The sequence below is a fragment of the Eublepharis macularius genome, chromosome 9, assembly GCF_028583425.1.
Source record: "Eublepharis macularius isolate TG4126 chromosome 9, MPM_Emac_v1.0, whole genome shotgun sequence".
NCBI lineage: Eukaryota > Metazoa > Chordata > Lepidosauria > Squamata > Eublepharidae > Eublepharis > Eublepharis macularius.
In genome coordinates, this window is record NC_072798.1 from 23870995 (window position 1) to 23898867 (window position 27873).

General features: G+C 40.7%; 1 protein-coding gene across 1 annotated transcript; it reads left to right on the forward strand.

Moving 5' to 3' along the window:
- Window positions 1-4874: 4874 nt before the first annotated feature.
- Window positions 4875-27149, forward strand: RESF1 (retroelement silencing factor 1). Its single transcript, XM_054987728.1, has 5 exons — window positions 4875-5239; window positions 5809-5899; window positions 15973-21435; window positions 25290-25367; window positions 26182-27149. Exons 3-5 carry the CDS (start codon window positions 16002-16004, stop codon window positions 26337-26339), a joined length of 5670 nt encoding a protein of 1889 aa, XP_054843703.1. The 5' UTR covers window positions 4875-5239; window positions 5809-5899; window positions 15973-16001; the 3' UTR covers window positions 26340-27149.
- Window positions 27150-27873: the final 724 nt, after the last annotated feature.

Consider the following 27873-nt stretch of genomic DNA (forward strand, 5'->3'; position numbering starts at 1 on the left):
GTATTTGGATAAAGGTATAAAATCCAAGGACCAAAATAGTCCCTCCCTCTTACTCTGAGATTTCGGCTGTAGCAGCTGATGTCTAGAAATACGATCAGCCCTAGACCTTGCCTTATATATGATTCTATCAGGGTAACTCCTGCTCTTAAATGCTGACTGCATAGTGTCACTACCACGTATATAATCCTCTTGTAGTGAGGAATTCCTTTTAATTCTTAGGAACTGCCCAAATGGTATATTGTCCCTAAGGTGCACCGGATGACAAGAATCATAAGTTAAATATGTGTTTCTATCCGTGGATTTAGTATAAGGGCGTACCTTGAGAACCTTGTCATCACCTTAGTATACAGTGATGTCCAGAAAATTTATCTCTTGTTCATTACTACACCAAGAGAACTGTATGTTCTCATCTCGGCAGCACACCCCATAGCAACACCTTTGACCTGTAAGAAGAAGGTGTTCATGAATCTGAAATAGTTCTTCTCAAGTATCAGCTCAAGGAGTTGTATCAGAAACTCAGAACTTGGCCTAGGATCCTGTCTTCTTTGCAGAACATCCATTATTACTAATCTGGCCATTTCGTGGGGAATGGAGGTGTACAGAGAGTTCACATCCATGGTGAGCAAGACATGATGGTCCTCTATAGGGACATTCTCAATTACTCTGATGAAACTGCAGTGTCCTTGATATACAAAGGTGCACTCACTACCGCTGTCTGCAAAAAGGAGTCTAAATAGATGGCAAGTGGCTCTAAGATAGAGCCGCAGCCCGAAACAATAGGTCTGACTGGCGGTGGAAATAACTTCTTGTGAATTTTAGGCAGTACATAAAACACTGGAGTTCTGCCTGCCTCTTTATATAGTGCATCATAAACCTCTTCTTGTATATCCCCTATTGCTAGGGCTTCATTAATAAGCTTTTTAATCTCACCCGTGGGATCGTATGGGATTCTTCTATAATTGCTTTCATCATGGAGTTGTCTTTCTACTTCATTCACATATACGGTTTTATCTAAGATGACTATCCCACCCACCTTGTCTGCTGGCTTAATAATTATTGAGGGATCTTCATCCAAGGACTTTAACGCCCTGCGCTCTGTGTTAGACAAATTATTCCAGCCCCTAAAGCCCTTCGCCTCCAGTTTTTCTATATCTCAGGACCATGTGTTCAAAAGTTGCAATCCTATGATCTACTGTTGGTACAAAGCTAGATTTGGGTCTAAGTTTAACAGGTACCCCCTCCAGTCTATTGCCAATCTGAACATCCGTGAAGAATTTTCTCAGTTTCACTAACCTCACTAATTTAAAGAAATCCACATGGGTCTGAAAGGGCTTATAAGTCGGTGTTGGCACAAAATTTAAGCCTTTATTTAACATACATTCTTCCTCTTGGCTCAAGGGCCGGGAGGATATATTGAAAATCAATTTCTCACTCTGTTCCTGGCTCTGGATCGGGGCTGGCCCTTCCCTAAAAAAGGGTGCTGTTGATAAGAGACGGTGCGGCTGCGTAAGGTCTTAGAACTACTCCCCTCGTCACCGGAGCTTTCGGCTCCTGAGGGGCCCGAGGTTTCCAAATCGGAATAGGTTTCTAATATCGTTACATGTTCTTTTATGTTGCTGATGGCAGAATTTCGCCCCTGATGACGTGAGCATCACGAAACAGTAGTATTCAGCCAGCCTGACTGTCGGGCGCAGCGGGTAGCTCCTTAGTAGCACTCCGGTTTATTTTCTACCTGGAAGAAAGTCAATTTATTTTTTCCACCTGGAAGAAAGACAGTTTACTTTGTTGGACTTACTGTCATTGGACCTACATTTCTTCCTTGGACTTCTTCATTTCATCGTCCACCGGTGCACTTACTTTGCACTGGATAATTAACTGTATTTACTTTAGTGACTGATTGATTGATTGTTTCATTGTATTTTCGAGAGTGATGGTACTCCATTAGAGCATTTTTGACACTTTCATATTGATCTACTGTTTGTACCTACTTATGTGTTCTCACTACCTGGAGGCTGGCAACCCTGCTTATACTATATAAGTGGGAAACCTGCAAGGAGCTGAGGGAGTCACCTCATTTCCCCTGAATCCTCTTTCCCCATGCTATTTCTTCTTTTATGTTCTCCTGATAGCCTCCATATTATATCTCCTTTCCTGCTTCCTTCCCACTCACTCACCAACCTGCTCCCCAGTCTTCAGCATTATTTATTTATTTATTTCATTTTTACCCCACCTATCTGTCCAATAGAGGCCTAAAATGGCTTATACCATTCTCCTCGCCTCTATTTTATCCTTACAACAAAACTCTGAGGTAGATTAGGCTGGTTGATTGGCCTAAGATCACCTAGCAAGCTTTCATGGCAGTGTGGGGGATTCAAACCTGGGTCTCCCAGATGCAAGTCTAATGCTCAAACCATTACACACACACTGTCTTTCATGTTGAACAGGTGCAAGCAGCCAGGCCTAGCAAGTCATCCAGTGGTTGCTGTTGGGCCTAGCCCCAATAAATTCTTTTTCAAATACCAAAACAACCCTAGAAAGGGCCCTGTCCCAGAGGTTAAATGGTTGTCTACAGATCAGCACTCTACTGGTTTGAATCCCATTACTGCCATGAGCTCAGCAGGTAGCCTTGGGTAAGTCACTGTTCAGCCCAAGCTGTACTGTGGAGATAACAACAACACTGACTTTGTTCACTGCTCTGAGTGGGCACTAAGCGGTATATAAGCACACTGTTATTATTTAGTGGCAGAAACTAAGGCTAGTCATTCATTCAGGCTTGCAGCATTGTTGTGGTTGCCTAAGCATTTGTTTCCCAAAACTACAAGCTCTGCTTCTGTTTTTTAAAAAATCTTCTGTATTTGTTTTTAGATTTCAGTTTTTTCTGCAAACCTTGGGCTTTTCTCGGTTTGTAGAAAGATTTGTCTCATAAGCAAAGCCATGTTGGATCAGGCCAGTGGCCCATCCAGTCCAACATTCTGTCACACACAGTGGCTAGAAATCCAGTGCCATCTAAAGGACTGTCAGTGAGGCCAGGACACCAGAAGCCCTCCCACTGCCTTCCTTCCAGCACCAAGACAACAGAGCACCACCTCCCCACAAAGAGAATACCATCTATCTCCTGTGGCTAATAGCCACTGATGGACCTCTGCTCCATATATTTGTCCAGTCCCCTCTTGAAGCTGGCAATGCTTGTAGCTGCCACCACCTCCTGTGGCAACGAATTCCATGTGTTTATCACCCTTTGTGTAAAGTAGTATTTTCTTCTATCTGTTCTAACCCGACTGCTCAATAATTTCATAGAGTGCCCACGAGTTGTTGTATTGTGAGAAAGGGAGAAAAACACATCTTTCTCGACCTTCTCTAACCCGTGCATTATCTTGTAAACCTCTATCATGTCTCCCCTCAGTCGTCTTTTCTCCAGGCTAAAGAGCCCCAAGCGCCTCAATCTTTCCTCATAGGGAAAGTGTTCCAACCCTTTAATCATTTTAGTTGCCCTTCTCTGTACTTTTTCCAGTGCTATGATATCTTTTTTAAGGTGTGGCGACCAGAACTGTCTCCTCTGTTCATGGCTCCAGTCTCTGGATTCAAGTATTTGCAGATTTGGGCATGATGAGAATTATAATATAAATAAATACTTTTTAAAATGAAGTGATACCATGTGACACCTGGGAGAGCCCTCAGGACAAGAGTAGACAGAGCTGATTTGAACAGACCAGTGGGTTGATGCTAGGATTGCCAACCTCCTGGTGGTGGCTGGAGTTCTCCCAGAGTTACAGCTGGTCTCCAGACAACAGAGATCAATTCCCCTTGATGAAACAGCAAAACAGCAGTGTTGAAGGGTGATGTCTGTAGAATGGCCTAATTGAAGAGGTTAGGAAAGCTCCCACTCTCCTGGCTTTCTGCAAACATGCAAAATTTAATTATTCAAGAGGAGGGCGGGCTGAAAGACATCCATCAGTAAAGGGATAGGGAGGGACTATTAAATTTTACTACTATTGTGGTAAGTAGAATAGACCATACACTCTACTACTATTGTTGTAAATATGATCCTACTGAGTAGTTCCTATATTGTTTACTAATATGTCAGTCTTGTTCCAGCATTTCTTGAGCTCTGTATTGGATGTCTGCTGATTTTAGATCTTAGCAAATTTACATGTGTATATCCTATTATATGTTTATTGAAATGCCTTTGAAATTGACTGTACTGATTCACACACTGTAATCCACCTTGAGTCTCAGTGAGAAAGGTGGACTTTAAACAATGCAAATAAATGCCTTTGAACTTGACTGTATTGACTCACACTGTGTCACCTACCCAGTCTCAGGGAGAAAGGCAGACTATAAATGAGGTATTATTTATAATGTATTTATAAATACATAAATAAATAATACCTCACTGAGGTGGCTTCCCTCCCTAAACCCTGCCCCACTCCTCAGGCGGCTACACTCTCAAATCTCCAGGAATGTCTCAACCCAGCGTTGGCAATCCTTGTTGACATGGTTAGAAGGCAGCTTCATGTGTTCACACGTTCAGTTTATCCTAACAGCTAACTTAACAGTACAAGAAAAGGACTCCTGGAGCAGGTGCAGAGTTCCTTTCCCCTTTTCGTAATTCTATTGGGCTTGCTCGTTAAAAGGTCACTTGTGAGAGATTGTAGCGTTTCCTAAAGGCCTCGCGCCAATGACAACGGCAGGGAGCGCTGCGAGCCCAGTTTTGCTGAGCGTGGTCGTTTGTCGCTCGCTCGGCCTGTCAGGAGAAACCGCCGCGTCTCTTCAGGGAAGGGGAGGCTCGTTTTCACCTTTTCCTCGCCCGTTTCCCTTCCTTGTGGGCGGTCCTGAGCGGGGAGGGGGAAGTGAGGACAGAGGGAAAACAGCGAGGGAGGGCACTCATGGCTCGTTACTTATCCAGCGGCGGAAGCAAAGCGGGGCGGCTCCTTCAGGGCCAGAAAGCCCCCGAAAGAAGCGATCAGCCGCCGTTCCTGCCCCTCAGGCGCGGTGACCCTGAGGTGACGTCGCTCGCCCTGGGTTGGAATTATTTTTCTCCCGGTTGGCGTCACAGGCCTTGTGGAAGAGGAGCGGTTTAACGGCTGTGGAAGCGCGCGTTTTTGAGAGAGGGTTAGGGGCTTTTTCTCTGGGGAAGAGCGCTATCTGCCTGTTATCAGTTCCCGGAAAACCGGTGCCTGAGGCAACTGGAGTTGCCTCTCTTCCATTCCATGTCGCTGGACTCTCCCAAAGGTGTCAGGTACGGTTGAAATGGCGATAAAATGGCCGGTAGAAGCAGTGGGGCGCCGGGTGGGTGCGGTGAAGGTGGGTTCAAAATGGCGGGCGGCGGAAACACGCTCCTCCTGTCTCTTATTTTTGGGTTCTTTTTAATTGCAGCGACGGAAGGGGGGGAGGGAATGAGGCGACTGAGTCATCTTTTTCCTCAGGTCGCTTCTAATCCCCAAGCCCTCTGGATGCAGCTCCCGCTGCGAGCGCTGCCTCGGGTGCATTTGGGAGAAAGTGAGGAATGTTTGAAGCTCTTGCTCTTCTTCACCTTTGCCGCTTATTTGCTTGCCGCGGCCTTGAACGATTCTGCTTAGAAACTTAAGTAAATTTTAAAGGTGCCACCAGATTTCTGTTTTCCCAGTGGATTTCCCCCCCCCCCCCTTCTACTAGTTTTATCCTTCCCGACTTCTTTCCCCAACAAGGTAAGGCGGTACTCCTCCTCTCCCCCCCTCCTGCCGCTTTGCTGTCTCTGTATTCCCTGTTCCTCATTCTTTGCATGCGGCTGAGAATTGAGAGCCCATTTGGCGCTGTGTTTTTCTGCAGAATACAACTTTGCACCCCAACACAGTGGAGGGGAGAAGACAGGCTTTCTGACGTGGACTTCTTACTGAGCGAATGGATCTCTCCTTTGCCCGTATGTATATTTAATGTAATACTTGAGAGTATCTCTGAGCATTCCTGGTTAAGAAATGTGCGGCTAGATAGTGGAAATCTTCCTTAGTGCTTTCCTGTACCTTTTTTGTAAAGGTCTTTCGGAATTCACTTTTCATGACTCCATCAAGCATAATTGCCTTTGAGGTTTAGAGGCTTGCAGCTACCTGAACACAAGTTTCCTAGCTTGTGTTGAGTTATTACTGATATTACTCTAGAGAAATCAGTATATCCCTCCCCCACAGATGTGGCTCCTTGATCATTTTAGCAGGGATTTATTTTGCAATAATAAAAGATTTTATGAATTCATAGCAATATATGAGCAAAAGAGGACTAAAGCTTTTATTCCGCAGTTTTTTAAAGTATGTGTGTTTAAAAGTCTTTAAGGTAAGAATTGCATTTTGATGTTTAATCTTTCAGTGTGGCTTGCCCACTCCTGATTGAGTCTTGAGGCTCCAAAAAAATTGTTTAGTTATTGTCTCTCATGTTTTATTAAATTATAAGGAAGTGACAAGCTACAAGGATTTTTAAAAATAATAGTGGAATTATCTGTAGCATTTGTATCCTGCTGTTCCTTCAAGGAGCTCAAGGCAGCATGGATGGTTCTCTCTTCAGTTTTAACTAGTGAGATTAGTTAGGCTGAGAGAGTACTGGTCTAAGAGGGATTTGAACCCAAGTCTCCTTAGTCTGACCCTCTAACCACTGAATTCCCATGTAACCGCAATTAGTCATTCCCTTTCAGCCTAACTTACTTCACAACGTTATTGTGAGACTAAAATGGAGAAGGGAGAACCGTCCAGATCACTGAGAAACAGAAGGCAAAAATGTGCTAGGTACTTGCACAACAAAATAGAAGGCCTACTGTTTTCAGTGGGGCTTGCTTCTAAGTAAGTAAGCACAAGATTGCAGGCCTGAGTGCCTTGTTGTATCCTGTATTATAGGTTGAGATGTAAGTTTTGAGGACATGGGGGAAAAACCTGGTGGGAAGGAGATGTTGGAAAACATTCTGTGAAAAATTGAAATATATGCAATACTTGCTTTCCAGTCAAATCAGAACTTGTTACTTTATCAATTTTAACTTGGTTAGCATATAAATAGGCATGTTTGTGGAATTTTAAAAGAATAAAAAAGCAAAAATGCAGATATACCCAGTACTCGAGAGGTGTAAACTACAGTGCCCTATGCCTACATTTTTGCAATCTTGAGAGGTAGGAGAAAAAAATTGAAAACAAATCTTTGAGTAAGCAGTATATTATTTTCAAGTAAACAGTATATTATTTTTGAGTAAACTGTATTATTTGGACAGAAATACAGTCACAATAATTTGGACTACTAGTATGTTTGGATATCAAGTTAAATTTTATAATGTTGAAAATACTGATCCATGTAATAACATTATCATCAAAGACATAGTATATTGTTGCCAAAATTATTCATTTAAGCATATACACATTTATGTCTGTCTACTGTAGATATAGCAACTATAATTAATGCTAGAAGAAGTAGAAAATACTTAATATTTTCCCCCAGGGTCCTGGAAAATTTATTTATTTACTTAAGTTATTTCTCACTGAGATTCAAGGTGGATTACATAGTATAAGTCGGTATGAACACTAGCTAGGACATTTGGTTAGCAATGTAACACGGTAAGGATAGCAGCAATTTGAAAACAAGCTAAAATCCAATACAGAGCTGAAGAAAAACAAAAACTTAACACTGAAAATATAAAACAGCATGAAACTATCTAGTAGGAGCATACTTACAGCAAGAGACAGTTTCCCAATACTAACAATGGACATTTCTTATTAAAAATGGAGTTGGGGGGAGACAGAAAAAAGCTTTGGAAAACTGGATCAGTTTGGAAGCATGAGAGGCCTAGGGGATCTTACAGAGCTATAGTTATAATCTACTTATTTCTGGTTGAACTCCCCAGTTGTCCAGATTGCTAACAATCCTTCTAGAGTGTTACGGGAGGCTAAAATCTAAACCCAGGGATACCTACCAACTACTCATTGACATATGAAGGAATAGGAAAGGTCCTCACAGTCCTGTATGATCTCAGTTGTTAAGCACTTATTAGGAAACCACCTTTGTCTGGGCTCCTCAGTGTCTTGTGGACAAATACCAATACATTTTAAAAGGCAACAGATTATAACATAGCTCACCTTTCACTGATGTTTTCTCTGACAAGGGGGCTCCTGCCTTCAAGAATCACAAGGTACTTATAGCATATTGGTTACGTATGTTGTATCAGGCATTTGCCTTATATAGTGATCTTTTTTAAAAAAAATATTTTATTAATTTTCCATATAGATAGAAATAGGAAAGGGGAAAATAGGAAGAAAAGGAAAGAAAGAAGAAAGAATACAAAAAATTCATTGAGTCTGCTTACATCAACATTCTAGTTCTCCATACCTCATACTTTATCCTTACAAATATTTGACTGTGGTTACTGATCGTTAATTACAATATTGCCTTTATATATTTATTACGTTTTAGTCTCTATATTTATCTTTAATCCAGTTGTAGAAGGGAGTCCATAAAACAAAAAAGTCTTCTTCCATTTATCCTTTCATTAATTTATCCATTTCCGCGATTTCCATTATCTTCGTTATTAATTCCTCTTGCAGAGGTATTATTTGACGTTTCCAATAAAATGCTAATAAAATTCTGGCCACTGTTACTACATGAATTGTGAAGTACTTCTGTTCTTTGTTCGTATCTGGCATACAGTTTAACAAAAATATCTCTGGTTTGAAGGGAATTGAAGTCTGTAGAATAGTTTGCAACATGTGCACCATTGTCCAAAATCTGTGCACCTCTTTACATGACCACCACATATGAAAAAATGTCCCTGTAAAATGTAAAATGTCCCTGTAAAAAATGTCCCTGTTGTTTCAGAGTTAAAGTTCCTCAGAACTGATAAGAACGTGCTCACTCCATCTTCTTTACCCCCTCTTTAATGCATATACAGAACTTTCTGAACTAAAAAGGATGAGGCCTGGTCGCTTTTACATTGACAACATATATAATCTATATTTTGCATTATGGTATACCACACCTATGTTTGCATTATTTTCTACTTCTGTAATCCTAGTGCATTGTTTATTGGATGTCTTATACTGCCTGAATTTTTGTTTAACTTAATTTAATCTAATGTATTAGATTTCTTGCTCGCCCTTGCCACAAATGGGCTCAGGGCAGGTTACAACATTATATAGTAGTACAATAAATTAAAACAGTACACAAAGATAAAATACACAATTTCATAATTTAAGATGCAGCATGAGATGGTTCACCATAATACATCCCTCACATTAGTAACATGGAAGTAGGGAAGGCTGGTCGCCAGAATGTAAAACAAGTGGACCAAAGGCCTCAGCAGAGAGGCCGACCAGGCAGTTTGCCCATACCTCAACCACTACCGTAGGCCTGACAGGGCATCTCTGTCTTACAGGCTCGGTAGAACTGTAATAAGTCCCACAGGGCCCTAGTTTCAACCGAAAGAGAGTTCCACCAGGCTGGAGCCAGGACCTAAAAGGCCCTGGCCTTGGTTGAGGCTAGGCAAATGTCCTTAGGGCCAGGAATCACCAGAAGGTGTTTGTCAGCAGAACAAAGTGCCCTCTGGGGAATATATGACGAGAGGCGGTCCCACCGGTATGTTGGTCCCAGGCCATTAAGGGCTTTAAACGTCATAGTTAATCCCTTAAACTTGACCGGGACTTGACTGGGAGCCAGTGCTACTGACACAGAACAGGTCGAATATGCATCCTAACCAGAGTTCCAGTTCTGGACCAGCTGTAATTTACGTATCTTGTCTCAAGGGCAGCACTGCATAGAGTTACTTACAATAATCTAATCTGGAGATGACTGTTGCTTGTATCACTGTTGCTAGGTTGTTAGTCAAGAGGTAGGGAACAAGCTGCGTGATATGACAAAGATAGAAGAATGCAGATCTGGCAACTGCTGTGACCTGGGCCTCCATTTAAAGAGGCATCCAGGACCACATCCAGGCTCCTCACCTTCAGCATAGGTGCCGGCATCGCCCCATCTAGGGCTCGGAGCTGTATTCCCAAACCTGTCAACCCTCAGTCTAGGTATAGGACTTCTGTCTTTGTAGGGTTCATCTTCAGTCTTTTGTAATCCACTTTTGTCTCAGCAAGAAAGGTAGGCTAAAATGATGTAAATTCTGTTCAGCAAAAAGTGTGTGAGATAGGTTGGAACAGCATCAAAGAGTCAAGTGAGAGGTAATATTAGATGAAGCACAGTGTGATTTTGCAGCAGTGGTATTCATGTTTTTGACAACTCTTCTAGATTGCTTTCCCCAAAGGGTCTATTAATCCACACGTAATATCAAACAATTATAAATAATCTACAGTATCCAATGAAATTGTATTGATGCCCTGAATATGAAACCAGTTTAAACTTTTTTAAAAATAGACAAGGTTTCCATTGCCTCCCAAAGTCCCCAACTTTTTGAGTCTGTGTGCATCTCTGAAATTCTGACACAGCTTGGTGGGTGCAGCCACTAAATGGCACCTGCAAGAGGTGGGGGCAGCCACAGAATGGCTGCTGCCGCTTGCTTTTAGTTGCACAGTGAACATTCTGGTGCTGTGGTGGTAGCTGCTGCCAAAGCAATGTTTAAAACAAATTTACACAGCCAATTGAATCTCCAGTGGCCAATCAGAAACTTTGTTGGGCAAAAGCCCCAGCTAGTCCCACTCACTTCCTGAAAACACTTGGTAGGCACCAGGAGATGTCAGCCATGACAGAACATCTTTCTTTATTGCCATCCTTTCTTGCTGAGAACCAGGGGCACCAGTTTTGAGAGTAGTATTTTCCTCATAAGGTGTTTGGGACGGTCATTCCACCCTGTGGGTTTTTATGTGGATGTTCCCTTTGTGTGTCTTACCTGCCTTTACAAACTGTTCAGTTTGCAGCATTTTTCTCTTTTTTGTGTGCATATCTGTGTTCTGTTGAACCCTGTCTATTTGGCCATGCTCTGCATCACTTAATCAGTTATTGCCCCCCAAACCTATCAGTGAATCATCCCTTGTGTATGTGTCTGGCCTCTTCTCATGTTTGATTGGCTGTTTTCATTTCCCTGTGAAGTTCAAGGAAACCAAGGCTATTTCTATATTGATATGAGGTCTGAAGCCTGATTTGAATTGAGTCTATAATAAACTTCATCTCAGATTACTTGGAGTTGATTTGCCACTGTCTGTCTGATGTTAGCAACTGTTTTGTATTGTTATGATCTTCAGAATATAAAGAGAGCTTCTTCAGTAGAGATTGAATCACAGTCCCCTTAAATGTCTTAGACACCACTCCCCCTTTTCAGTGAATCAAGCACCTCCAAGACACAGCAGGCTGTAGCCTGAGCATTTTGTTATAAAGATGGACATGAGCCAAGTGGAAAAGTTCTAGGCTACATCTTTCCAAACTGCTTGACAGTATTTTGAGCTACACTAGCCGGAAGTTACTTAACAAACCTTGATCATATTGAGTTTTAGAAGCCCTTGGAGAATGAATTACTACAATTAATTGTTATAAATTTATCTGTAAAGTGGTTTGCAAACTTGTCACTGTAAGCATTTGAAGATTCCAAGGAAACTTATTGAGGTCATATCTAAAGCTCCTTTGCTGCTCAGAATGAGTCATCTGATTTGTCTGCAGATGCAGTGGTGGCATAGAAGTAAGTGTATGCACTTCATCCATAGACCTGTCTTGAGTATACCTCCATCTGCAAGTAAATGATGCTGTAAGCAAAGTAAGGACACCTGGGAGCACTGGGGCCAACCACTTGAGTAATTTTCTCATTCCAAAGATCAGCTAGAGTTTTGACAGTAGAACCCAGTTGTATGGCTGCAAGGAATTCCTTGAGGGCTGACTGGAATCCATTTGCTTCTGAGGGCAAACTAACCTAATAGGGTCCCCCCTCTTGCAGAGGTTCCAAGTTCCCGTCAGTCTAACCCTCACCAATAACATATGGCTATAATGACAGGATAGATGAACATTACTTCCAATTCCAGACCATCTTGCATTTGATCAGAAAAGAATATCACAATGAGAGTATGATTTGTTTCATGTGGGGTCCCAACATCTGACTTTAGTCTCAGTGAGAAAGGAGTATAAATGAAGTAAACAAAGAAAATGTTCTGGTACAGTGCCATGAACATGATGGAAGCCATGTAGTCTTCAGCTGTTTTTTGTTGACAGGCCTCGGCATGTGTGTTAAAGTTCTGTAGTGTAAAAAATCTTGGTAACTTCAGCCTCAAATCTGTCTTTGTTATGTAAATTATTACCAGTGCTGTCCTATAGTTGAGGTTCTTGTCCTGGAATGAATGTAGAGATCAAGATCTTTTCAGTTAATTTTTATTTAACTATAAGTCTATAATAGTGTATACACTATGTATAGTATAACAGAGAATGATGGAAGAAAAATATAAAAGCCTAGAGTGTGGAAAAAGCTTCTGTCAGAGTGGAAGCCTAATGTCCCATCAAAGAAATCACACAAAAAAACCATGTGAATGCCTGGAGTGTGGAAAAGGCTTTTTGACAAAAGCTTGCCATCAAAGATTTCATGAGGGAGAAGCCATAATTAAATTCTTGAAATGTGGAAGAAGCTTCAGTCAGAGTGGAAATCTTCACAACAAAGAATTCTCATATAGAATGAAAAATAAAGGAGAGTGTGGATAGACCTTTCATCAAAGCAAATTGGATTAGAAAATTAGAAATCAATGCAATAAAATAATAGAATGCATTCAGTGCAGCTATGATGTAATGAATCATTTCAGGTGGTGTTGCCTGTTAGGGATACTTTGATTTTTCCTAGTTCTTCGATTCCAGTTTGACTGTTACGTCATTTTTACTAAGATTCTTTGTAATTCTGTTTTGTAATCTGCTTGCAGATAGACTAAATAGTTTTGTTTTACTTGGAATCCTTGCTGTTTGATTCAAATAACATCATTCAGATGTTACCATGTTTTGTAATCTGTTTACTGATTGATTGAATGCTTCTATAGTTCTTGCAATCCGCCTTGAGTCCCAGCAAGAAAGGCAGATTATAAATAAATACTCTATGAATCAAGCAACAGATTCCTATTCCTATCCACACATACCTGTGAATCATGCATTTTCTGTTGGTAGGCAACACCAAGGAGGTAGCAGAGTTTGTTATATGCTGGAGTTTTGTTAGTCGGCATATTACCGCTCTTGTTGCCTTGTTGATCTCCATAAATTTGGGGTTTCATGTTGCTATTCTTCTAGCCTTTCTGCTGAGAGGAGATCTCATACCTTCTCCATTTTGTATGAAGTAGATTACTCTTTGGTCTATTGTTACATCTTCTCTCTCTGTTTCACATATCTGATGTTAATGGAAAAACAGTTGGAGAGCCAGTGTGGTGGTGTTAAGAGTGTTCTAATAATAACAGTGTTCTACTTGGATCTTGGAGACTGAAGTTGGAATCCTCGCTTTGCTATGGAAGTTTGCTCGGTGACCTTGAGCTGGTCAGTGCTCTCAGTCTAACCTAACTCACAGGATAGTTGTGAAGATGAGAACAGTATAAGCCACTTTTGGTCCCTGTTGGGAGGACAGGTTGGAATATAACTGAAGTAATAAATAAAACGGTCTTGAACCTATTTGAATGCTAAATGACTCCAAGAATAACCTTTTAAGAGGAAGATTGAGTGAATTCAAGTGGGATTATAAAACAAAGTGTAAAATTTGCTAAGTTGAATGTTTTCTGGAGGGAAACTTGCCTGGCCTTCCTGCGACGGCGGTGCCGTCCGGAGGGTAGACTGGCTTGCCTGGCCTTTCCGTGGTGGTGGTGCCCTCTGGAGCTGCGTTGGCATCCTCCAGAGCCGGCCTATCCCTCTGGAGGCTTTAGTAGTAAATTGGATAAGCATAGCCCCAATTTGAACCAGCAGACTCCCAGGACTGTTATTTATTAATAAAAAACTGGGAAAGCCTCTTGAGAATCTCCTACATTGTGCATAATTAACTCTTAATACTCTTTATGTAGTTGTGCCTGCCCCAATGCAAGTCAGGAAGGGCTGGTTCCAGGTTTTTTGAGGGGGAGCTTGGACAGAAAGTGCTCAGGGGACCCCTCTGTGCTCACTACGAGGCTTCCCTTCTTGCCCTCCTGCCTATGTGCCACCTGTCTGCATCCTTCCTCTGCCCATTCCCAATCTCTCCCACCATCTGCAGTCATAGCTACACACACTGCCTGGACGCCTTTTTCCTGATGGTGCTGGGTGGTGGGTGCAGCTAGGAGTGCTAGTGTGATGGATGCCAGGAATGCTAATACTTTGTGCTCCACCCACACGCCCTTCTCCAGCAGCCCTAGGTAACATATGCAGTTGGGACAAAGGTGACAAAGCACTCACAAGCAGGCAGTGGAAGGGGATGAAAGGAAGCATTGGAGAAGCTTGAGCAGGGTGTCAGCAGTAGTTGGCCCCACCAGAAGCCACAGGCCCTGTCAGCTGCCCCACCTCATCACGTGTTGATGAGGCATGAATCTTTCTGTAGAATGCTGCCACCTAGCAGTACTGTCTGTGGTTATTTTATTTATTAGAACTAGCAACAGAGCCCATTTTTAAAAAAAAACGGGCCCTAGAAAATGGAGCACAGGAATGCTGGGCTTGCGGCGGCGGCCTTCAGAGGGCTGAGCAAGGTCGCCTGGCCATCCCACTGCTACTGTGGCCTCCAGAGGGACGGGCCAGCCTGCCTGGCTGTCCCATAGTGGCGGCACCCTCCAAAGGTACAGGTTGGCTCCCCTGGCCATCCCTCTGCAGCAGTGGCCTCCAGAGAGATGGGCTTCTTTTAATTGAATACAGACAGGACTAGAAATATAAAATTCCTATAATTATATAGAAACAGGATATTCAGGGGCATTGTGCTGCTTCTCCAGGAACCTGCCCAAGGTGGTTTAAAAAATAAAAATAGAACATTAAAATATATTAAAATCCAGCATTAGTTCATTTAAAAATCACAAACCAGCTAATAGATTGGGTGCTAAGAAATGTTGGTGTTCTCAAATGTATTTTGATGCACTTAAAACTGTCTACTGCACAGAAGAGTGGGTCTTCTGCCTCCTCCATGGTCCAATAATATCTAGAAAACAAGAAGCTAAGGGAGGGAAGGAGGGTACCATACTGGTTGTCATAGAACCTAAGAAAATAGGAACTGCCTGGTTGGATCAAATTAACAGTGCAATCCTAAGAAGAGTTATTCCAGTCTAAGGCCATTGAAATCAGTGGGCTTAGACTGATGTAACTCTTCTTAGGATTGCACTATAAGTGTCTTATCAAGACCTGCAGTCAAAAACGGCATGATGGTGATGTCCATCTCCATTTCCCAAAAACAAGGGTCCGCATATTCAGTTGCACTGAAAGTCATACCAAAAGGTGTGCAGGAGAACCTTCAAAGTGAGAAATGAGACCCTCGCCTCTAATCTTGAAATTATCTACTCTGTTCTGCTAACCTGTAAGTGGAGAGCAGGCCTTAGACCAGGAGTCCCCAGCATGGTGCCTGTGGGCAAAGGGTTGCCAGTTATGCTATGCATATGTCTCAGCATTTGCTGTTCTCTCCTTTATATTCCAGTGCTGCTTCTACTACTTGCTTCCTATTTTTACTTTGTCTCCAATAGGGCCACAGTATAAATGAGTTAACATTTGCAGTTTCAGCATGCTGATTAACAGATGTATGACTCCCTGGTGCTAACCCCACAGTTTACTGCTATTGCTGGGATTGTGAAACCTCTCTTGGTGCCTTTCTTGCTACTTATTCAGACATTTTTGCTCATGTTTCGTATATGGAGTGAGGTGCTTCTCAAGCATACTCCAGTCTTTATTTTATTGATAGTATGTTTGTTGGCTTGAAACACTGATTTTAATCTTAATATAGTAAGCACAAAAACTATTAAATGTATGGTAAATAAAATAATGTCATATGGGATTGGGGGTTGGCAGAATGTAGCTTTTTTTTGGAAAGCTACATTTCTTTATAAATTAGATTAAACCATTTTTGTATAAATATCTTTACCTTTCCCATAGATTCTGGAATATAAACCACCACCAGCACAATGGACTGGACCGTAACACCACTTCACACCTCCAACTTACTGGCAAGGAATATTCAAGTTCAGCAACCATATCAGTCACAGCAGCCTGCATCTGGTTTTTCTCAAGCAAATACATCAACTCAAAATTCTTCAGCTTACACTGGAAATGATCAAGCCACAAAAATGCATTTTAATACTGAGAACATGGTTCCAAACCAACTGCCTTCTTCAAAAACTGTGGGATCCAGCAATTGTCAGCCACTTCTTCTAAAGACATCAGTACCTGTTACAGGTTTTGGAACAACTCAGCATTTTGTTGGCCTACATTCAGGTTCACATACACAACTTTCCAGCATGAATGTCCAAGTGACACCTAGCACAGTTAAGAACACCTTGCCAAATTCTCACGTGCAGATTTTCTCTCCTGTAGCACCACAACTTAGCACTGCAACTCCTGTGCAGAGACCGCTGAATCAGTATATTGCCTCAGACATATACAATAATTACCCACAAAAAAAATGTTCTAATTCTCTACAAGATTCACTTTTCTGGGGTTCCATAAATAGTTCATCTACAAAAAGATTGCCAGTAGTAAAGCCCAAGTATCAGCCTGCTAAACCCCAAACAAATACTACAGTGCCTCTTAACAAAGTATCGAGCAATTTTGTAAATTCTCAGCATAACTCTTCATGCCTTACTTTTCCTTCAGGGCAAAATATTCCAAACCAGATAAATGACATAAGTTCAGGCTCTACAACAGCTATGCAATTACAGCAGTATGCCTCAAACTGTGTATATTCTACACCACACACCATACCTAATCATTATACAGCCCAGGTCATCCCTCAGACTATGAACTTTCCGCCACCACCATACCGAATGCCTCCTATACAAATAAACCACGGACAGTTCATACTACCGCAGCCAGTTTCAAATACGTCTAACGAAAATAGTCAAAACCCTCAGAATCTTGTGTTGGAGCAAAGTAGTGCTTCATACTCTGTTCAGTATGGTCAAACTCTTGAGTCTGTACCAGTCTCTAGAGAAACCAATGAAGTAGGTCGTGCTGCAAATAGTGTACATGGACATAGTGCTGAAAATAAAAGTTCTGATGAGCTGATGATGCCAGCAGTTGAGAGTTTAAGTAACAGCCGTCAAATAGCTGGAACAGTTCCTCTGGATAAAATGTCAGCACCACAGACAACAAGAATTACGGTTGATGATATTGCTAAAAGCTCAGGAAATGTTCTTGATAGTTTAATGAAGTCTAAATCTATAACAAGAGAGAGTCTAGAATTGGATATGCAAAAAATGCATGAAATTAAGAAGAAATTCTTAGCTCTGGAAGCTGCTTTTAAGTTAAAACGCAAGTTATTTATAATGAGAAAACAGAACTCAAAGAACTCTGATCTGTCTGTTCACAATCCGAATCTTCCATTTCCTTCACCTAATACTAGTCAGAATCAATCTGTCCTGTTGTCACAGGACACCCATCCTAATCTTTCACTTCCTTCCTGTAATACTAATCAGAAGCAACCTATTCTGTTGCCACAGGACACCAATCAAACATTTCATCTGTCACATGAAGCGACTCAGAATCCCACCTCCTGCCTTCCACACGAAAACTCTCAGAATCAGTCACCCTTGCATCTTTCCTGTGACTCTAGTCAAATCCAAGATAGTTCCTTATTAACGCTTAGGCCACCGGGTCACTTGTACCCAATACTTCAGGAATTACTTAAAGGTACTATTGATGAAGAAATGTTGCTTAATACTTACGTTGCAAATGCTGAGAGAAATAAGAGAGAACGATTGCTTGTCCAAGCGAAGTGTTCCTCTGGTTCTGTGTTAGATTCCAGTGGTGGTAAGTTCGAAACTAGTGTGAATGGTATGGAAAGAGCTTCTAGGTTGAGCCCTAAAACTTTTCAAACTGTTTCTGCTCAAGAGTCTTTGGCATGTGCAAAGTTCAGCCTAGAACAAACATCTGCATCAGGCAAGGAACAGTTAATGAATATGTCTCCCATGTCTAAAGGAGACTTGTTTAATCACTTTGTACTAAACAAGGATAAAGTGGGAACTACTGCTACTAAAATACAGCCTAATCTTCAGAACTCAGTTTCAGTTCAAAATCCAGCTGTGTCAAGTGAATCGTCACAGCTGAGGGAAAAAACAGCTAAAGAAGGAAGTGAAAATTTTTATAATTCTAGATCTACTTGTCCTGAATTTATGCAGCAGAGTAAAGACACTTGTCTCCAAACACCTGAGACGAGTTTTACAGCTTGCAACAATGGAAGTGGTTATTCTAGTTCTGACTTACTTGCAGCTGTTCCTGAAACAGAAATATTTCAGAGGTCTTCAGTTACTGAGAATTCGTGTACAGTGGAAAGAACTTGTTCTTTGGAGGAGCTTGAAACAAGTCTCGCTTTGTGGAGGAAGAGCCCTGCTGCATCTCTGAACAACCAGTTAGGTGAAAGTACAAAATCAGCTATGAATTCATCCTCATTGTGTGGAGCAGAGGATAAAAAGATGGAATATACCGCAACAAACTTTCCAAAACCATTAACAATGATTGAGAAATCTAGTATTGTAGTTGGAAAAAATGAACCAAGTCTGCTTTTTGTGCCTTCATCTCTTGGACAAAAGCTTGATGCAGTAAGTTCCAGTTTATTGAAGAGCTCAGAACCTCAAGTAGCTATTGTTCCTCCTTTAATACTGTCTAAAGAGGGAATTCAGAATGAAGCACAGGAAAAGAATCTGTCTCCTATGTTGGAAACAATGTCTCCAGTTATTGCAGAAGGAAGTGTACACAGTTTACATAATTTTGTTATCTCGTTAAATACTGATAACCCACGAGAAAGAACTGCTTGTTTTCCATCAGATACTGATGTTACTGTAAAGAAAGTAGATTCAGATATGTTCCAGAAGGCAACCAAATCCACTGAAGAAACTGGAATTCAGAAAGCTGAAACGGGGACAAATGGCTCTTGTGATCTGAGCCAGAGGATAACCGATGCTTTAGAACTGAAAAAAATTACACCCCATCTCTGTTCTAGAGACAGTTTCCCACCAGGAACTAACAATGATATCACAAGTCCAGTTTCTCAAAAAGATGCTCCTAAAACCAATCCAGATGTGGTAGAACCAGGTGATACTGTGCTGAATGATAACATATTGCAGATATCTAGTGTGTGTACTTTAGTTCAAGGAGATGCATTTTATAATTCACAGATAGCTCGTATCTTTGATAGTAGTCCTTCGAAATCTACAACAGAAAGTAACACCTCTTCAGAGGACCATAGGCCTCTGGAACAACAGCTGGGCCTCCAGAAAAGAGAATCTGAAAGGAATGGGAGCACACCTGTGGGAGATACCTTGTTACCATCACTAGGTACCCTATCAAAAGCCATTGCAGAAAAATTGTTAAGCTTACCAGGTTTAAAGATACATCAAGGTGGTAATGTTTCAGATGAGAGGAATGTAAAAGATTCTGTGGAAGAAAAAATCACTTACGTACCAAAAGGTAGTCCTAATTCAGGAAAGGAGTCTGAGCAAAATAAATCTTGCAGTGCTGTTCACAATACAGATTTATCCAGTGGTAACCAGGAGGTACCTGGAAATAAATGCTTACTCAGTTATGTGGATGAAGATCACACACATAGTATCCAAGAGTATGTAGCAAGTGATGAGAATCAAGCACATTCTGTGAACGATATTGACATCGCTTTAACATCACCAAATGATCAATTGACTGAACTCTTAAAAGAATTTCCATATGGAATTGATAGTTCCAAGACATTAAAGAAAACTGAAAAGGTGGATTCTTCTACTAAACTAACTGAGACAAAACATGGACAAGAGGCTCAGACTTGTGGACAGAACTTTGAAGCAAATCATGCACTGGATCAAATAATAATCACAGTGTTAAACTCTCAACAAATGAAAGAATTGTTTCCAGAGTACGATGGATCCTCTATTAAACTGAAAAAGGATCAGCTCCCGACAGCTTCAGAAGATACAAATGACTTAAATACCTCAGCAGGAACAGTCCAAAAATCAGCAAATCATTCATATTGTTGTTTAAGGGGTTGGTTGGTTTCAAAATATGCAGTGGACCCTTGTGCATGTATGACGGCTAAAGAGGCTGGTTTAAAGCAGCAGCTGGATTCTTGTTTGCCATCGAAAATTATAATTAAAGATGGATTAGAAAATATTGAGAATTCTGATTGTAGATTAAACAATCAACAGCAGACTATATATCCTGTTAGCCATAACAATCTTCCATCAGAAGATGAAAGTAACAAAAAATTTAATCAAAGCATTGTACATGGAGAAAATGACCTTCAAAAAAAGCAGTGTAAGCTGATGAAAGAAGATAAAGAAGTAGCTCCACTTCCTTTTTTGGAGAAATTAGAGTCTTGGAAATATAAAAATAAAGAGAAAAGGATAGAAGAATTGCCAGAAAAAAATCAGATTGATGAGATGTGCAACCAAAAATGTACAGCAGTGGTTTCTAAAGGCCAAGAACTGTCACGTTCAAGAAAAGAAGACTCAAAAGGGGCATCTATAAGACCTCTCTGTAAAAGACAATCATCTGATAAAGAGAGAACACGAAGAGTGATGGTGGTTGTTAAATCAAAGTCAGATGCTCTCCGGCATGGAAGCATGGAAACCACACAAAGTAAAAAAAATGAAGGATATAAAATTAAACAGGATTCTAGTGAAACACACATAATTAAGGGACCAACTTACATCTTAAATAAGAGACAAACAGCAGGTGAAAGAAAACATAAAACTTTGGAAAGACCAAGTAATGCTGTCACAAACTCTTCAAATAACCAAGCTGTGAGAACAGAACATAATGAATCCGGTAGTTCTGAGCCTGTCCATCAGAATAAAGGAAGCTTTGCAAGAACAAATCTAGAGAAATTTGCTTATCCAGAAGAGAGAGGAAATGCATGGAAATACAGCAGATCAGTTTCAGATAATAGCAAAACTTCTAAAGTGCAAACACCTAGGGGGCAGTTTCTCAAAATGTACAAAACTCATTCTTCTGGCAAAGAGACAGTATGGGGTACTCATAAGAGAAACAAATGCTGTGAAAAGACTTTTTCTGATAAAAAACCACCTTGCAATAGAAAAGATAATATACTTACACTTCAGAGGGAGCAAAAGAAAAATTATTTGAACAAAGTTGCCTTCAAGCAGACTGAACAAAGTATTTGCCTAACAAATCTAGAACAATCTCCTTCAAAATCAGTCTGGCATGTGAAAAGGAGCAGTACTGCAGAAACCCCCAAAGACCAAACAAAACGTACTCTTTCTTCCCCGCAACTTGAAGTGGTGAAACCCATGCTTGAGTTCAAGATGTGCCCAGAGCCAGTGTTTAGAAATTTGGTCTCTGAAGAAGTTTCCGATACAAAGAAGCTTCCTGAAAAAGAGACAGCTCCTATTGCTGGTACAGTATACATTTTTAGTGGATGACATCGTTCTGTCATGGAATAAGTTAAACATGTAAGGCCAAATGCAGAATAGTATTGATTTGGGGATAGGTTTTTCTAAAGTGTTATAGTGTGTACATGAGATGAGGGAAAGGATTCATGTAAATTAAGAGTCCTTTTAAAAATGCTGCCTAGTAACAAACCACTAAAATAATGTTGATGGCATTGATACAACTTTTGAATCTAGTGAACTCTAGGTACGGCCTGCGCTGGGTGGTGTTGCATTTCTGTCATAAGGCTCTAGCTTATAGTTTAGGTGCACTCTTGGATCCAGCATTGTATTTGCATGCTCAGGGTGGTGATAGTGCATTTTAAAAAAATCTTGGGCTGATTTGCCAACTGTATTCTTTCCTGGAAAATACATAGCTTTTCATGCCCCCATGACTTACCACTACAATTCTTACTAAGCGCACTTTTTAAAAAAAGTGTGTGGAATTGGTCCAGAAAGGGGATAGTGTTGATTGGAACACACTTTATGGAACATGCAGTTCTGATTGGCTCTCAGATGTATTTTGGTCCTAGGTCAGAGTGCTAGTTCTAACCTTCAAAGGCCTTAAATAGTCTTGTGTCCAGGATCTCTTAAGGGCCACATTCCTTTTGTAGGAGCCTCTCAGCATATTATAAGTCAATCTCAGAGACCCTGTTCGGATTACTCTCACCATGTGAAGTATGATGAAGTGGTGGTGGAGAGTGCCCTCAAATCATAGCTGACTTATGGCGACCCCTGGCAGGGTTTACATGGCAAGAGACTAACAGAGGTGGTTTGCAACCCTGGTCTTCGTTGAAGGTCTCCCACCCAATTACTAACCAAGGTCAACCCTGCTGAGCTTCTGAGATCTGACGAGATCAGGCTCCCCTAGGTTATCCCAATCAGGACATGGTGATGTGAGACAGGGGCTTTTTGTTAGTGCCACCAAGACAAGGAACACCCTCCCTAGCAAGGTGCAACTCCATCATTCTTCTGGAGAGCCTTTTGTGTTCTTGTAGTTTATCCTGCTGCCACTTTCTTCTGTTGCTGATTTTATTAGGCTTCTGTTGAGTTTGTTACTTTGTGTGTGTATGTTGGGGGCTGATTTTTTACTGTGGTATTTAAGGACTGTTGGCCACCTTGTTGATTCATTTAATTAAAATTTTGGATGTAAATATTTTAAAAAAACAGCTTAATATTGATTGTGTGAAAATATTCCAGATTATGAATGCTACCCCTATGCTGAATGTACTTTTTCTATGTGATGTATTATTTCACATCTGTATGCTGACTTTCATGTTCTTACCTGGAACTCATGACATATATTGGAGTCAGCCTTTCCTGATCTTTTGGGAAGAAGTCTGTTGCAATAATTGTCTCCTCCTAGGGTAGAACTCCCAGTCATCAGTTCTTTTCATGGGCCAAATATGGCATCTTGGTGGAGCCAGCTACAAAATGGCAGCTGCAGCTTACCTTCAGTCACAGAGTGATGATCTTTGTGCTGTGGTTTCAGGTGCTGTCAATGTTTTGAAAAACATTGGCTGGGCAAAAGCATCCCCTGGCCTTACCCACCTTTCAAAAACACTTGGTGTTTTCAGGAAAGGTGTTAGTGGGGGACCCCTAGCAAAATATGCCAGATTAGTTAAGAGCACAAATCAAAGAATCACAGATTTAAACCCTTCCCTCAACCACTAGGTGAATAGCAAGATTTGAGAAATGATAACACCAGCCAGTCCTAACACCTTGAAGTTAGGATGGTGATGTGTGTGAACTGTTTTGAGTTCCTGAGTTGTGCCACTTAATTGCTATTTTTATGGGGCACTAAAGGCCTATAAATAGTGTTTGAGGATTTCCCCCATTCATTCCACTCACACCCAAACCACAGGCATGCATAGTAAGACCATAATTCCTGATGCTTTTCTATCAGTAATGCTCCATATGTATTACTGGCTTCCAACAGGGTGACCTGACAGTTTCCTATTCCTGTCTGTTCCTTCTGCGTTGCAAGTCACTGACACCTCTCTCTCTCCTCTGTGCTGCTATTGTACTTGTTTCAGCAACAGAGCACTCCCCTACCAAAGCCTGTTGGGCTCTGTTCTCACTCCCACTTGAGGAAATTCTTTTTTCCATTCATTCTCAGTCCGCAGAAAATTCCTCCTTTATATCCCAGGGGCTTGTTCTTATTCTTTTCACTAGTCTCAGGGATGCAGTGTGAGGTCTTCCTCAGGGGGTGGAGTAAGATCACAATGCTGACTCCCAGCTGGTGGTTGGTGTTCTGATCCTCTTTCCCTCCTTTCAGAAAACCGCCTGCTAGGCCCTTTTAGGGGTGTGGTGAGAGGCTATGGAGGGTGGATCAGAACATCAGCTGCCACCTAGGCATTGGATTTTGATCCCTTGCCCACCTGGGAAGTTTCCCTCTGTTCCTAATCTGTTTGAGAGATTTCATGGGGAGATAGGAAGGGATCCGAATGCCAACTGCCAGCTAGTACTTGGTATTCTGGTACTCCTAGTCAGCACAAAATGGGTCTCTTCAGCTGCATATGACAAATCACAGATGTATTGGTATCTGAAGAATGGACCTTTGACTCTTTAAAGCATATATTTGGAAAATCTTGTTGGTCTCTAAGGTGCCACTGGACTTAAATCCTGCTGTTCTGCAGACCATGGCTACCTAACCTGAAACTACTCCAGATGTAGAAGCTCTTCCCCTCTATGAGCTATTATCTGGAAGCTAACACAGAGTAAGCCACCCTGAACAACAACCTGTAACTAGAGTGGAAACCCAAAGTTTGGGGAAAGATATGTAAAGTATTTTTATATACAATTTTTAGTAATGTTTATACTCTAAAGTGCGAAATAGCATCATACAATATGATAAATAGCAAATAGTAAGTCCAACAGGCACACAGCTCAGTTTTTTGGTGCGCCTAGACAGACACACAGGAGCTTGCAAGTGTGTCTGGAGATCCTTGGTGGACAGACAGTGGACCCCTGATGAAATTATCATTAATGAAACAAGTCTAAATCAGCTGGCCTCTTGTCGAGTTCTCAACAGGACTTGTTCCTGATATTTTTGGACCTTCCTACATAAAGAAAAACACAAGAATGAGCATTAATTTTGGACGACGGTTCTAAATAGTCTTACACTTACCTGTTGGACTTATACATACCTTCCTAGGAGCACCTTGTGTCCATGCAAAAGAACAAATATTATTTTAAGGGTGTGGTTTGGACTATTGTGTTTGGATTTCCTTGCCATTGCCTGTACCAAAGAAGATTCTTGGATATAGATTGTATTGGGATATTATATATTTAATGTTGGAACTTACCATTTGCTATTTATCATATTGTATGATGGTATTTCGCACTTGAGCACTTTAGAGTATATAAAAAATACATATCTTTCCCTGGACTTTGGGTTTCTGTTGTAGTTACACCCTCTGGAAGCTGGCAAGCTACCAGTAGCTTATGATTGCTTAGCTGTTTAACCCAGTATAGCCTTTTTTCCACTTTCCTCCAAATAATATGGAATTAAATGGTGTAGTGTTACTGAAGGTTAGCAAGTGTGGACCCAGTTAGCAATCTTCATGGGAAAATGCAGGAAGGTTCATGGGAGAGCAGGCTGTACACACCGTATTTTTTTAAAGCTGTACTTAGAGCACTTAATGACCATATGCTTGCCTAATTCAAGATGACAGCTCTCAGGTGATTTGGGAGATTATCATAATATATAGATTGTGTTCTGACATTTTGACTGTGAAGAGCTGATTTGTTTAAAATTTGGTTTGTATTCAGTTGCTACATTGGTTAGAAGACTGTGAAGCTTTTATTTATTACTTGCAGCTGTCAAAAGTAAAAGAGAAGATTGGTTGAAGTACACTCCTTTGAAGAGAAGAAAAATTGATGACAAGGAAACTCAAGGTAACTCAATTTTCACGTTAAAATTGAAAAAATCTGAGTTTTAGAGGCATAATGTGGAACAAAAATAACAGTCAGGCTGAATCCAGACTACTGACCTGTCCCCTCCCACTTTCTGTAACATTCATGGATGTGAAGTGATTCAGATTGCTGCTTCTACCAAATATAGTATAAAAAATATGATTGTATAAAAGATGTGATTGCATCTAAATGCCAAGTATAAGGCCAATAAAACTGTGCCTGCTGTATGAGATAATAACGGAAACTGATTTATTATGGTACATGGATGTATATTTATACATAACATTTCAGTAAAATGTGATGATGCTGGGTGTGACTTGTACCATCCTTATGTCTTGGGTCTGATGACATCATTAAAAAAAATCTGCTTTAAAACTGAAAAAAAGGTTAAGCTTTATGAAAACATTTTCCTTTGCTTCCAGATATCCATTACAGCTTAAAATGGATTCAGAGGGCCAGGTCTCTCTGTGATGGTACATTTAAGAATGCACATGAGGGACTGACTTGATTGTTGTATATGATTTTCACATTCATGAAGATGCTTTCAGCAAGGGCCCACAGATCTGGTCATGATGATAATAATCCTTCTCTCCCCTCATCCAGCCCCCCTCCCAAAACATCTAAGGTCTGAAATGCAGAATCAAAAACTGATCCTTCTTCCAACTTGTGGTTTTTGAGAGGGGCATGTTTCATGGTTGTATTAGTGGTTAGCTGCCTTGAAGGGTGAAATGTAAATATTTAAAATTTAAAAACAGGAAAATTAAAACAATGGGATGTCTTTGTCACTATTCTGCAGTTGACGATTGTATTCCACTTGATACTGCACTTCAGATGCTGGAAAAAAATGAAGTTTTGCCAGTGCCAGCGAAGGACTCCAATGCCACATTTCAGACGTACAGGAAGATGCATCTTGAAAAAAGAAGCCGAAGCCTAGATAGCAGTCCTCTAAACTAGGTAGCCAAATTTTGAGCAGTATCATGGAAACATTTGTTGTGATCTGCTTTGCCTTACTGGACTGTGTGATGGCTTTGGCCAGACAATAAACTTTGACTGATATAGGCACAGTGGAAATAATTAATTGTACACTGTGTGTGCGTATGGTCCTCTTTAGTTCAGGGAACAGTCACAATTTTGTTCCTCTGCCTGATTAAATAACGGAGTGATACAATTTCAACCGGTAATCTTACTAATCCTCTTTATTTCCATCTCTGTAACTTAACGTTGGTAAACCACCAGTATAAAAAAACCAGAACGTCTTTTATCTGGGCATTTAAATGGATATAGTGGTTTAACTTTGAGAAGATATTAGAAACATGCAACAAAGAGAAGTAAGCATTACCATATTTATCAGGCAGTCCTGTAAATTAACGATATCGCTATCTGGTTTAGCTGAAATATTAGACATGTCAAAATTACCTTTTGTTTCCGTTAATGAGGTTTATGAAATAGGAATCTGTTCTGTGTTTCAAAGAAGCAAAGACATATGTTAGATACGGGTTGAAATGTTAACCAATTTGGCAACGAGATTGCATTTTGACTCCAGATTCACTAGGTTCAAGATCTCATTTGGATTCTTCAGCTGTAAATGAACAAACCATACTGTAAGCTATATTAGCTAATGTTTCCAACCTCATGGTGTACAAACTGTTGTAATGTTAAACTATTCCTTTGTGCCTTTTAAAATGTATTGAGAATATTTGAAACGTCTGTTACACTCAGTGATATTTTAATGGGTTTCGTATTAAAATCACATTTTGACATGTTTGTATTTTTTTTATTTTAAAAAACATTTGCTTTACATTCTAAGCTGTATGTATAGGATGGGTGGTGGTAGAGAGTGCCGTCAAGACATAGCTGACTTATCGCAATCCCTGCTGAGGTTTTCAAGGCAAGAGACTAACAGAGGTGGTTTGCCATTCTTGCCTCTGCATAGCACAGCCCTTGTCTTCCTTGAAGATCTCCCATCCAGTTACCAACCAAGGCAGACCCTGCTTAACTTTCAAGATCTGATGAGACTGAACTTGCCTGGGCTATTCAAGTCAGGGCATGTAGGATGGGGCAAGGTGTAAAAAAGAATTTGAAACAATGTTTTTAAGTAATTTTTTGTATTAACATATTGCTGGGAAATTTATATCTTTGACAATTTTGTACACAGTGAACATAATAGGTATGTATGTCATCTTGCTTACTTCACCATAGGTATACTTGAATCCTTATACTTGAAAGTGTTGGTAGGGACTGATAGTTCAGCAGCATGTCTAGGGAGGTAAAATTTATGGAAATGTTGAAGCAGTGGGGGGAAATGGCTTTCATCAGTTTTTTGTTTTAATGGAAATTTGGGGGTTAGGATTGAAATTCATGTAATATGTACTTTCCTTTCAAACAAGGTTTTACTGATTTAACAACATAAGAGTGCATTATTTATAGCTTAGGATAATTGGCATACTTATGGAATTTAACAGTATAAATGTCTTTTTCTTTAACAATC